The sequence below is a fragment of the Sander lucioperca genome, chromosome 13, assembly GCF_008315115.2.
Source record: "Sander lucioperca isolate FBNREF2018 chromosome 13, SLUC_FBN_1.2, whole genome shotgun sequence".
Classification (NCBI taxonomy): domain Eukaryota; kingdom Metazoa; phylum Chordata; class Actinopteri; order Perciformes; family Percidae; genus Sander; species Sander lucioperca.
In genome coordinates, this window is record NC_050185.1 from 7412632 (window position 1) to 7426716 (window position 14085).

General features: G+C 43.7%; 1 protein-coding gene across 5 annotated transcripts in view; it reads left to right on the forward strand.

The window, feature by feature from the left end:
• specc1 (sperm antigen with calponin homology and coiled-coil domains 1) overlaps positions 1–14085 on the forward strand; it is an 88190-nt gene that overhangs the window by 19779 nt on the left and 54326 nt on the right. Inside the window, exon 1 of one of the 5 annotated variants that reach the window (XM_031310830.2) lies at positions 10087–10568. The exons of the other annotated variants lie outside the window; for them this stretch is intronic. Within the exon in view, the coding sequence (XP_031166690.1) occupies positions 10529–10568 (40 nt within the window). The 5' untranslated portion in view covers positions 10087–10528. Of the gene's footprint in view, positions 1–10086; positions 10569–14085 lie in introns of those variants that run through there. 5 annotated transcript variants of the gene reach the window in all.

A 14085-nucleotide genomic window follows, 5' to 3' on the forward strand; every position in this document is an offset into this window, starting at 1 on the left:
TTTTGGACTGACAAAACAAGACATTTAAAGACATCACCTTGGATTTTGAGCAACTGGGATTGGATTGCGGGAGGTGGAGCGCTACCAGTTGGATCTGGTGGGGCTTACCTCTACGCACAGTCTCGGTTCTGGAACCATACTCCTGGATAGGGGTTGGACTCTTTTCTTCTCCGGAGTTGCCCAGGGTGTGAGGCGCCGGGCGGGTGTGGGGATACTCACAAGTCCCCGGCTGAGCGCCGCTACGTTGGAGTTTACCCCGGTGGACGAGAGGGTCGCCTCCCTACGCCTGCGGGTTGTGGGGGGGAAAACTCTGACTGTTGTTTGTGCGTATGCACCAAACAAGAGCTCGGAGTATTCGGCCTTCTTGGAGACCTTGAATGGAGTCCTGTATGGGGCTCCAGTAGGGGACTCCATAGTTCTGCTGGGGGACTTCAACGCGCACGTGGGCAATGATGGAGACACATGGAGAGGCGTGATTGGGAGGAACGGCCTCCCTGATCTAAACCAGAGTGGTTGTTTGTTGTTGGACTTCTGTGCTAGTCATGGATTGTCTATAACGAACACCATGTTCGAACATAGGGATGCTCATAAGTGTACTTGGTACCAGAGCACCCTAGGCCAAAGGTCAATGATCGATTTTATAATCGTTTCATCTGATCTGAGGCCGTATGTTTTGGACACTCGGGTGAAGAGAGGGGCAGAGCTGTCAACTGATCACCATCTGGTGGTGAGTTGGGTCAGAGGGTGGGGGAAGACTCTGGACAGACCTGGTAAACCCAAACGGGTAGTGCGGGTGAACTGGGAACGTCTGGAGGAGGCCCCTGTCCGACAGACTTTCAACTCACACCTCCGGCGGAGCTTTTCGTGCATCCCTGTGGAGGCTGGGGGCATTGAACCCGAGTGGACAATGTTCAAAGTTTCCATTGCTGAAGCTGCGGCGGGGAGCTGTGGTCTTAGGGTCTTAGGTGCCTCAAGGGGCGGCAACCCACGAACACCGTGGTGGACACCGGTGGTCAGGGAAGCCGTCCGACTGAAGAAGGAGTCTTTCTGGGATATGTTATCCCAGGGGACTCCGGAGGCAGTTGCAAGGTACCGAAGGGCCCGAAGGGCTGCAGCCTCTGCCGTGAAAGAGGCAAAGCAGCGGGTGTGGGAGAAGTTCGGAGAAGACATGGAGAAGGACTTTCGGTCGGCACCAAGGTGCTTCTGGAAAACCGTTCGCCACCTCAGGAGGGGGAAGCGGGGAACCATCCAAGCTGTGTACAGTAAGGATGGGACGCTGCTGACCTCAACTGAGGAGGTAATAGGGCGGTGGAAGGAGCACTTTGAGGAACTCCTAAATCCGACTAATACGCCCTCTATGGTAGAGGCAGAGCTGGAGGATGATGGGGGATTGTCGTCAATTTTCCTGGTGGAAGTTGCTGAGGTAGTTAAACAACTCCACAGTGGCAAAGCCCCAGGGATTGATGAGATCCGTCCAGAAATGCTTAAAGCTCTGGGTGTGGAGGGGTTGTCTTGGTTGACACGCCTCTTCAACATTGCGTGGAAGTCGGGGACGGTGCCTAAGGAGTGGCAGACCGGGGTGGTGGTTCCCCTTTTCAAAAAGGGGGACCAGAGGGTGTGTGCCAATTACAGGGGTATCACACTTCTCAGCCTCCCCGGTAAAGTCTACTCCAAGGTGCTGGAAAGGAGGGTTCGGTCGATAGTCGAACCTCAGGTTGAAGAGGAACAATGCGGATTCCGTCCTGGTCGTGGAACAACGGACCAGATCTTTACTCTCGCAAGGATCCTGGAGGGAGCCTGGGAGTATGCCCAACCGGTCTACATGTGCTTTGTGGATCTGGAGAAGGTGTATGACCGGGTCCCCCGGGAGACACTGTGGGAGGTGCTGCGGGAGTATGGGGTGAGGGGGTCCCTTCTCAGGGCCATCCAATCTCTGTACGACCAAAGCGAGAGCTGTGTCCGGGTTCTCGGCAGTAAGTCGGACTCGTTTCAGGTGAGAGTTGGCCTCCGCCAGGGCTGCGCTTTGTCACCAATCCTGTTTGTAGTATTTATGGACAGGATATCGAGGCGTAGTCGGGGTGGAGAGGGGTTGCAGTTTGGTGAGCTGGGGATCTCATCGCTGCTTTTTGCAGATGATGTGGTCCTGATGGCATCGTCGGCCTGTGACCTTCAGCACTCACTGGATCGGTTCGCAGCCGAGTGTGAAGCGGCTGGGATGAGGATCAGCACCTCTAAATCTGAGGCCATGGTTCTCAGCAGGAAACCGATGGAGTGCCTTCTCCAGGTAGGGAATGAGTCCTTACCCCAAGTGAAGGAGTTCAAGTACCTTGGTGTCTTTTTCGCGAGTGAGGGAACAATTCTCAATTTATCGCACCGTTGTGACGAAAAGAGAGCTGAGCCAGAAGGCAAAGCTCTCAATCTACCGGTCAGTTTTCGTTCCTACCCTCACCTATGGTCATGAAGGCTGGGTCATGACCGAAAGAACGAGATCCAGGGTACAAGCGGCCGAAATGGGTTTCCTCAGGAGGGTGGCTGGCGTCTCCCTTAGAGATAGGGTGAGAAGCTCAGTCATCCGTGAGGAGCTCGGAGTAGAGCCGCTGCTCCTTCGCGTCGAAAGGAGCCAGTTGAGGTGGTTCGGGCATCTGGTAAGGATGCCCCCTGGGCGCCTCCCTAGGGAGGTTTTCCAGGCACGTCCAGCTGGGAGGAGGCCTCGGGGAAGACCCAGGACTAGGTGGAGGGATTATATCTCCAACCTGGCCTGGGAACGCCTCGGGATCCCCCAGTCGGAGCTGGTTAATGTGGCTCGGGAAAGGGAAGTTTGGGGTCCCCTGCTGGAGCTGCTACCCCCGCGACCCGTTACCGGATAAGCGGAAGAAGATGGATGGATGGATGGATGGGATTGGATATTTTTTTTACTGTTTTCTGACATTTTGTAGACCGAACAATTAATTGAGAAAATAAGTATTTAGTATAATTTATTTTTATTATCTATTAAATTGCGTGTTGGAATTGTACTTTGTATGTAATCAGTACAGCCTTGCCTTGCTTATGAGCTGGGCGTACCATTGGATAAACAGAACAACTACAAATAGACCTGACAGCAAAACATGTATTACATATTGGACAAATATGGTGGTAGATAATGACAGGGATTTGTTTGCAGTAATTAACGTTGTTCCCAGCACATCTTTGGGAAATCCTCTGTGAGGGAGATGGCTGTGTTTGTTTATGGTGGCCCATCCACACTAAGGGTGGGAATCACCAGAGGCCTCACGATACGATATCATCATGATACTTATGTCAGGATAGGATATTATTGCGATTTTAAACACATTGCAATATTATGTGATATATTGCAATTTATTATATTTTTTCCAACTTCAAATTTTTCCCATTTTATTAATTATGTGCCCAAAAGGAAACTTTGTCAACATCTGTTTTATCTAAAAAGATACATTTCTCTGTTTGTTTATCTCACTTCAATTTTATTGCTGCAAAATGGGATTGTCAAGCAGACAAACTGATCAACACATTTATAATAATAGATCGATACTTCGCGTCTGTGTATCGATACAGTATTGCCACGGAAAATATCGCGATACTATGCTGTATAGATTTTTTTATTTTGTTATTTTTTTTTTTTTTCCCACCCCTAATCCACACCGTGTGTAGATGCTTGTTGCTGGGCTGAAGCAAAGATAATATAATTCTACTTGACAAAAGACTCCAGAGGAGTGGAGAAACCCAGGCCAAGTGAGGCTCTCGATTCTTTGAAACACATTCAGACCATGATTTCATCCAGCTTTCGTTGGATAAGGCTCTAATTAACCAACGTTTTTTGTTTTGTTTTTTAAGTGTTTACACCCAAGACAAGAACAGATTTTTTGCTGTTCATGATCAGTTCATTACTCTTCACATACTTCTTCTGCAGTTATGCAAACCAATTTCTGGTATCCAAACAAATTTGAGGGCAGGAATATTGTTAAATATTTCTTGATCCTAAAGAAAACCATCTATCTTTAAAATAGGGCAAAGTTGTGATGCTGTCACGTAACTGCAATTTGCATCAGACAGAGGTATCGTTGATGGAAAATAACTTGGGGTGTTTGCTACCAAGAAGTAAAATCATAGGGTATTGTAGTTCCCTGAAATGTTATCCTCTGCGTTTTAGTTTAACTTTATTTCCTTTTGACGTGCTCAAATAAAAACACGCTGATGATTTGATCAGCACGTTTAATCTAAATAATGTTCCCATTGAGGCAAGCTGTGTTGTTCTGCACCTGGGCTGGGACTCGACACCAGTGCACGTCAAGACACAACGGCAGACAATGGATGGATATGTCAAACTGGTCTAAAAATCAAGCTAATCAGCAAGTGGAAAATCAAATCTGACACCTGGAAGAGCAATGAAGGTTAATCTAGCATGCCAGCAGTGACAATCATCATTTAGCCTCCTGCTCTCAATTCTAAGTCACTGAGCCTAAACTGAGAGTTCTGCTGAAATATCCACATGGGGGAAATGCCATGATTTGAATATAGATTGGGGTGGTGGTCTGTGGTATTTTGAACCCATTGATGTTGAGATGTAATGCTGTGAAGTGTCTTGAGTGTTTGCAGTTATTGATGTGGAAGTCTCTGAAGTAAAATCTGTTTTGGGGTGAAGAGAAGATTCAAAAATTCAGTCCAAGTCACACTCCAAGTCACTCCAATCCTCAGATGTGTCTCCAGGCTCGTCTTTGTGATATTGTCACCCGTCAGTCTTGCCAGGTTGGTCATAAACAGATGGGCTTCTCCCTAGTTGATATGTAACATTACACACTGACAAGAAGCAGTCAGGGCTTACTGGGCTCTAAGGCACACTGCAGCAGAACTTGTCATCACATCTGTCAGGCAGTAATTGAGTCTTTTCTTAGCGGCCGTCCAAAAACATTTTGTGACTAGACTTTGGACACATGACAGAATCGTCACTGACTAAAGTTGCATGGACTCAGAAAGATTATTAAGCAATGCGCGATCATGTGCACTCCATTTATGTACAGCAACAAACACAGCGTTTCAAACTGTAATTGTACCCACATCGCATTGAGCAAATCAATGCTTCTTAATTGTAGGAATGAGGACTGCAGCGGTGAGATGCATCATTTATTTTCTCAAGTTTTATCAGAACTGGGTCAGATGTGTTTGAGAAGCTGCGCATACAGGGGGAAGCAAAGACACAAACAATATAGCATCCTTGTGCTAATCAGTGTAATATAGAAAATACTGCAGCACTATAATACCGCATTTTGCCAAATCTCGATTTTTGCAACAGTCGGTCTTCAGTCAAGATATTGATCTGTGATACCCTCTTTCCTTGAATGCAACCGACCAAGATTGCCATTTTTATCATGATCTTTGAAAAATATTTTCACGGTACCTTCTCTCGCCAGTTCCAACTAGACATCAGCTGTGCAGTTATGGGCACATGCATACATGTACATGTACAGTATTGGCTGAAATGTCTGACAGTCTGACCCCGACCTTGCCCTCACAGCATGACGTGCTAATGAGTCAAAACTGTTATTTTTGCTAATGGAGTCTTTCCCCTATCCCATTTGGCACTTAACCAAGTCTACCGTGCTGTCAGACAACGGGTTAAAACCCAGCCCCATCCTGATGACTTATTTAAAACACCTCATCAATAATTCAGTAAAGCTTTCACTTGGAGAGGAGTCCCTGTGGAGTGTGCAAGGAGAGGAGACAGAAGGAGATAAGACTGTCCTGCTCTATAAATAACAAGCCTGGTGGGGGTGACCGCAGGGCATAACTTTACAAATGGCCATTACCTTGACAGGCGCTTTCCTTCACCTCTGCTCAGTCAATGCTTTCACATTGATCGTTAATGTTATGGTGAGGAAAGTTGAGCTTAACAAAGATGTCTTTCATTAAGTCTTTTCCTTGTCTGATTCAAGTACACTTATTTTTTGTTTTTTTTATAGCACTTTAAGACACACAGTTGGAAATTGTGCTGCTTCAGCAATAATCCAGCTCTACTGATGATACTACCTGTTAATAGTCTTTGATGTGTAAAATTGACGGCCTTCACCTTTTAAGGCCCAAATTGGTGTGACATTTAGTGCAACTTGTGTTTTCAGTTGTTGTACCGTGATAGATTAGGAGTGTCAGCAGACCTGCCATCACAATGGGTAATAATGACTAACACGGAAGATTACAAGGTATGATATATTGATTTTTGTAAATATATTTGTACTACAAATAAGTAGGTATGAAATATACTGTAGAACGTCTATGTGATCCATTTGAAGCTCCCATCATTGAAAATAGAGTACAAAACTACAATTAAGGGTAACACTTTACTTGAAGTTTTCTACATAAGAGTGACATGACACTGTCGTGAACACATGACACTGTCATGACACATGACACAGTCATGACACATGAACCCTAACTCTAACCCTAACCATAACTTGTCATGACAAAACCGAATGACACTTACTAAAAAAGCGTTATGTCATAAACGTTTATGACTTGTTTATAATGTTTATGAAACATTCATGACAGTGTCATGTCACTCTTATGTAGAAAACTTCAAGTAAAGTGTAACCCAATTAAGTACAAAAGTATATCATACTAAATATAAATTAGGACCTAAAAGGGACCATTTAAAGGTTTGTAACTCGGCTTTCTATATTTTCTGGTCGAGCCAGAAACTACCGGCTTTTGCCCTATTTCATGATTCATTCCTTGTTCCACTTGTGTATATTTGGTAGCATCTAGTTTCACTTTTTTTTGCCTTTTAGGTAAAAGTTGAGAACAAACATGTTGAGTCTTTGACAAGAGTTTGCAGATTTGGAAACACATGCAGCTGACAGTTTTACAGTGTTGCTGCTGTCTTTCTTCTGCGTGACATGTGTCAGTGCAATACTGTCGCCTCATAAATCTCCCTCGACAAGAAGATGAACGGGAATGATCAGGATTAGCTTAGCTTTACCGAGATGCATCAAGCTCTCTAATGCCACAGAGTTCACTTTTCTGTCCTCACCTACTTGATTGTTAACATGGAATAGTGAAATTCTTTTTCACATACAGAGTAATGTTTTGTCAGTCCTCTCTACTCTACAGTAGTGTTGTCATGATTACAACTAGTCAAGGAGAGTTGTTGCATGCTGTATGCTATCGGATTAAAATGCATCTCGTATGTGCTTTTTTTACTCTGATTGAATGTGAAATACTGCATGCTGAAGATTTGCAGAAGACCATGTGTATTTTCTGCTGTGTCCTTCCCCAAATAGCCATTAGTCAGACTCAGGATGCTTTTTTACTTTAACCTCCAGCCTCTGAGGTATGAAAGGTCTGCTGTCAGTGAGTGATGGAGATGAAGTTTCTCTCCGATTGTTCGCCATATAGTGTACGAGGTTTGCCAGCCACACCAGCTGGACTATGACTTTCTATTCCCTATTAATCAGCAGATAGCTCATATAATTTCCTCATGGCACCGATTCAGAGGGAAGATGGATGTATGATGCAAGTGTCAGTTGGCCTTAGTTTTTAGTCACAGTTCAGAATAAGCAGAGCAGAGAGGTGCACTAGAACTATTATAGGCCCAGAGTGTGTGTGTGAGTTTTACTATGCACGGCTCAGACACCAGACTCAGTCGTAACATGTGGTCCCAGCGGGGCCCGGGGCCCGGTCTGTCTGTGCGTCAGTGTTTAGGAGGCAGGAGGAGAGAGAGGTATGGTCCTTGAGCTCCTCATATCTGTCAGATAAATTAATCAAACATGCCTCAGCCCACTGGGATGCCTCAGCCTGCATGAGCACTCAGCCATGACAGACGCACACTGACACGAGCAGTAAAAAGACATACATGCATGTACATGCAGATGGATACACACAAATATGCATGACACATTACCCACACCTTTACTTTTTATGTCCCCCATACTGCCCTGTCTGAGTCTAAATATACACTACAGTATATACCGTATGATAATGCACTCCTCCGTTTTTGTGTGCATACAGTGTAAAAAGGATTATTGCAATAAATAGCTTTACTCCTACTCACTGCAGTGCATCGGTAGGGTTTGCTTCAAAAGGCCAGAATTAACACTGTATATAGGCATCTGGCATCAACTCAGACACACCTGGGCCCATTTAGGTTTGTTGACCAGAGTTTTGGCATGAAGTTTGAAATTCCTCTCCTGAGAAGCTTGTGACCCCAGCAAGTCCCCTAAAGATGCAAGACAGAGAGAATCTTAAAAGAGGCCTGTTTGGGCCCACAGAGATGGACGTCCTGTGGTGAGGAGAACATTCTTAACTGGATTAGAGGCATGTTTGTTTACCAAGGTAGACGTGCTGCTCCAAGACGAGAAGAAGAAGAGAATATTAAAGGAAGAGGGAAACGTACCAACAGTTTATGCAACATTCACGAGATATAAAAAGGCTTGGAAGCAGCCGTGTGCAGTATAGTATCAGAGGGTCGAATATTCAACCTGTCGTGGGCAGAATCATGCAGCAAACTAAATCTTCCTAACAGCTATTGGGAAAAAAATTCTAAAAGTGCTTTTCTGGCTGTAGCTTACTAGCCTGACATCGTCATACTCCGATTCTAATCAGAATAACTTCCCGACCTCAAATGTTGTGGGTGGGGCTAAGTTTGGCTGGCATCCAGGCTAGTAGCTTACAGTATACTGTGCATCAAATACATATTGAGAAAAATTGCAGCTACGACTTTAAATGTCCATTGCTTTATTATACTGCTTGTTCATTTTTATTTCCATGGTTCTTTTCAGCAGTGGAACACGAAGGAAATGGTAGCTCTAAGCTTATGCAACAGAGATCATCTACTAAAAATATCAGTCCTTATCTGTGTCAAGTACGGCTTTAAAAATTGATGTAGTTGAAATTAATTTTGATTTCTGATAAATAGTATTTCATAGTTGTGCCCTTAACAGAGGTTTCTTTTTGTATCATAACATACTGTATCGTAGACACTTGGATAACGTGACATAGTGCAGTCTCATTGTATTACTGTATACTGAGGTCGGGTGACACACTATGGCTCTTGCTTCAGAAGGGTATGAATAAAATAAAATAATTGTTTGCTAAAATTGCTGCTCTTTTGAAACAGTTTGTGGTAAATATAATTTATAATATAAGTGTGGTATAGTGTAGAGGTATTTTCGGCCCATATATAAATCCAAATGATCTAATCTCTTTTTTTTATTTATTTATTTTTTATTAATTAGTGATAGCGATTTTCCTGTAGTGAAGAGGAGCAATTTCTGGATTCCTTTGTGTTTTGGCTAAATTTCCAAGAGGGGTTCATAATGATTTTCCTGATAGTACATATGTGCACACACAAACACATTGAAGATTGGGAGCCCACTAAAGAGACCAGTGCAACTAAAAATGACAAGTCATTCTCCCTTCCAACTTGGTTTCTCCATGTAGCTTGTGCCATCGTAAATATTTAACACACGCATACATTGTGAATGAGAAAGGACAGAATAAAAAAATCTTTCCCTCACTAGCTTGATACACAACCCCACCAAAACTAGCACACCACCCCCCATCTTTTTACACATGTAGGCACACTCGCATGCTATTGTTCTCTGCTGTAGAGAAAAATGGTACTGCAAGCCTGGGGTGGCCTCTTATCCCCTAGACCAGCATCTCCTTTCCCCATTTATGAAGACTTTTGTTGATAAATTGCAGTTGTGATTTTTGTGGGAGGGGGGAGCGGGCACGGAACACTTTGTGTGAGGTCCCAGGCTGCAAGTTTCCTTAGCAAGAAAAGACAAGAGCTGCACTGTCACCCTCTGCCAAAAATACAAATAGTGCCTTTCCTTTCTTCCTGCTCCTCTCTCCTTCCCTTCTCTCTCTCTCTCTCTCTCTCTCTCTCTCTCTCTCTCTCTCTCTCTCTCTCTCTCTCTCTCTCTCTCTCTCTCTCTCTCGTCTTTTCAGTACTAGTGAGAGGGACGGTTCATCTCACCATTGTTCAGCTGGTATTGGTGAGAGTAAACGGGCTGGCATCAGTGGGTGGTGTTATGTTAATGTGTCTCTGTGTGTGTATGTGTGTATGGCCTGGGAAGCCACTCCCCTTGTGAGCCGATTCCAGTCATCACAGCAATAATAAAGTGCACACGACGCTGCCCGCCTGCCAGTGTGACATACTGTCACCGTACTTGAGGACACGCATACTCGCACACATTCAGGCACGCACGCAGTCACTCACTGACAGGACACAAAGCCTGTCCCCTCACACATGCACACACACATTCACTCACTCACTCACTCACTCACGTATACAGTCCAGGGAAGGAGTGGAGAAAAGAAGACCAGTAGGAGGGAAGAATAAGAAGAATTTGATCTCTTATGGTTTCCTCCTGTGACTGACCAGCGCTGGTTGTGGGTGCTGAACAGAGACAACAACCCCGACACTCAAACACACACACCTCTCCCCCGCAGCCACGGATTCTTGGATTAGTCCGCCCCGGTGTGGAGAGTGGGAGTCGCGGAGCGGACCAACATGGGGAACCAGGCGGGGAGACAGGAGTTAACAGAGTCAGGTCTGCTTCTGTTGTTTGGCTGTTTGCCTCAGCATCACTTAGCCCTCTTTGTCCATGTCTATCTTTCTCTGTTAATGCAAAAAGGCAAAGACATGCATTTGTTAATTACAATAGATGTGAGCTGATCTTTTGTCATGTCTGAGTACATCACTGACACGACAAGTCTGACTAATGAAAACTGACTAAGATGAACACCAACAGAGCACTTACTGATGAGTACTGATTAGTTTGCCCTGGAGTTATAGAGTTCTTTAGAAGTTAGTTGTTCTGCTCTGTTCTTTACAGTATTTGTGTGAGCGTGTTCATACTTATTGTGTGTGCGATTATTGCTGTTGTGTGTTGTGCTTCTGTATTTAGTCAGTACAGGTCTGTATGTGTGTATCTGCTTGCACCTGTGTGTAGACATTGGGCGGGGGTAAGTGCTGAATGAGATTTGCCTGACATTACTGTAAGCATGAGGGAACCTGCTAAAGGAGATGTTATCATCAGTCTCCCGCTTACATCCCTCCACTGCCCCAAGCTCACTGCGCCTCAGTAAGATTTCCATTTCAAAGTCCCTCTGAACTGCACTCAGCAGCAACTTCACGCTCATCGGAAGACAACCAAGCTTCCACGTCTGTAACATCTCTCAATTTCTTTAACAAAATGAGCATTTGCATCTTAATATATGTGTACTTGTGTATGTGCACAGAGCATCCTCATATTTGCGCACACACACACACACACACACACACACACACACACACACACACATATATATATATATATATATATATATATATATATATATATATATATATATATATATGTTATGTGATTATAGATCCATGTTTTCATCCCAACAAAAAATAGACGCTGAATAGACCAGAGCCTGGGCAACATACACACACATACACACACACACACACACACACACACACACACACACACACACACACACACACACACACACACACACACAGTGTAGTATTTTGTCAGTAGTGGGTGTTAAGCTGCCTCACTTCATAGCAGTAGCGTGTGTTGCTTGAAGATACAGTACAGTAGGCTCAGATTGGAAGGCAATGGTAGCAAGCTGCTGCATGCTTGAAACGATTAGCTCCTAGTTTCTTCTCCACGCATGCACACACATACAGCATACAGTGCACAGTTAATACATTGCATACAAAACAAAAGATTGAGTGTTGAGTCAAAAAGTAGGAACAAAGGAGGCTAACATTACCTTCTTCAATTCACTAGTTATTATCTACTTACTAAGCAAGTTGGGCTGCTTGTTGATGATTATTACTATTGGTACAAAATGATTATGAGATCGCTGCACATATGTGGAAGTATGTGGGGTTAAAAATGAAATTAGTCGGAGTGAAACGTTTGCTCAGCCAGTAAAAGAATACGCCATCACAGTCACACTCCATACAATCAATCATGTTCTCCAGGCTATGTGAAGTATTTAAACTCTGCTTGGTCCATGATCCTCAGTCCAACTCCCACATTATGAAATGAAGTAGTCAGCAATAATAATTTATTGACCTGTTATTCTTATACATTTGCATTCTCCATTTTATCAAATGAGCCTCTTTAGTTAATGAGAATTGATCATCAAACAGCATGATTTTTCATTATGCCTGCTTATGACATGAAGCTATAGATCCAAGAGAGCTAGAGACTAAGGGACCGAAGACACACAGAAACTATTGAATTGATTTTTCACAAGGTAGTAGTATAATAATAAGTGTACAGACTTTAAAACCTTTAATCAAAGCAGGGGTTCATTATGTGATTTGTTCAAATGAACGGCAATATCTAAAACTCTTTACATAACCCGGCCAGCTGAGGTTTGTCAGACTCTGGGCTTGGAAAGTAGAATGACAGTTCTGATGCTGGAAGTAAGGAAAGAAACGTGGGACCAGGAGGAGCTCTTCAGATTTGCTTGATGGTGTTATCTGTGAAGTGGCAGTCTAAGGAGTAAGCTGTCTGCTGCAGTGATAAGGCGGTTGTTATCAGAACCAAATTAAACTGAAGGCTACTACACCGAGCCTTCCTGTCTCCACTGGCTCACTAGGAGAGCGTCCAAGACCAGAGCCAGTGGTCAGCATGTTGTCAGCTGTTGATGAATTGTCAGTAATATATTGTCCAATAACAGTGGGTCTATTTCCAGGGCTACAACTCAGTCAGTTGTACCCATTTACATCCAGGATTAAAGGAAATATGTTTATGTAGTGAGGTAAAATATGTTGTTGTGGCTATCACTTGGTCAAAAATAGGAAACTTGTGGTTTCTCCAGAAGTTTGATTAGGATGCTTGAAGGTAGCTGTAATGTTTAAAGAGGCTGCCAAAAACATGAAAAAGCACAGTGTTTTTTTAATCAATGTAGCAGTTAGCGTGTTGTCATTGGAATAACATTGTTGTTTCTGTTCACACTGCAGTACAGCAACACTAACTTATTCTTTTTTATGGGTGCTGGTACAGAAACCCAACTCAGTTCAGACATGCAGTATGACATTTCTCAAATGTTAACACTATAATTGCACAATTAAATGTTGATTCAAAGATTTATTTCCCTTACCTTTAGGACTGTCTATGTCTGACATAAATGTGACTAATATTTTAACTAATATTCTACTTCGGAATAAGTTTGTGTTCCAGATATTTTTTTTAAGCCCCCACATAGTCTATTTTACCTGATTAGTGTGGTTGTGAACAGACTGTACTTGATCGTCCTGACTTTCCTGTCAGCTTTAATGCATCTGTTAGTGCAGGATAACTTAAGCCTTTGTCACGCTAATTGGCGCATAGTGTTTGGTGACCTCATGAAATTCCCATTATGGCACCACCCGACGTCAACGTAAGCAGACGTCTAATCGACAAAAATAGTTGTGTGTATGTGCAGGGTGTTTTTTAAAGGTGATTTTATAAATTTATTTCTGCCTGCTAGCCCAGATAAGTGCCACCAGGCAGGCGTGCCTTGGCCAGTCGAGACCGGAAGCCCGTGGCATTGGAAGCTTGGTGACGTAGTGACTTCTTGGGGGTTGTATGCATAGACATATATATATAAAATGGACCAACAGATCCCGTTGCTATGGACGGAGACCAGTGAAGGATATTAGAACCATTTTCCGGTGATGGCTGAGTGTAACTGCGCAGCCGCCAACAGAGAGAGACGACGTAAATGTGATGTGAGCAACCTGTCTGAAAGTTGTAAGTCTTCTGGTAGCTGTGCCAAGAGAAATCTCAATCATTCCCAATCTTGCAGAGACAGAGAGCGTAGGTATATGTAAGGAGATAACATAGGCACAGGCACTTAAACAGCGAATGTAAGTCGAAACTGCCTGCGAGTTTCTCCTGTACCATACGGTAATTCCTCTACTATGAGACAGTAAGTCTCGTGGTTATGACACAATTGTTAGCCTATTTTTACAAAAACGTCTACTACGGAGCCATAACGTGAGATACAAGGTAATGGAGCCTTTTATACATTTTCGTGTTTCTTTAGAAATAAACAATGGACAAATAGTTGCTA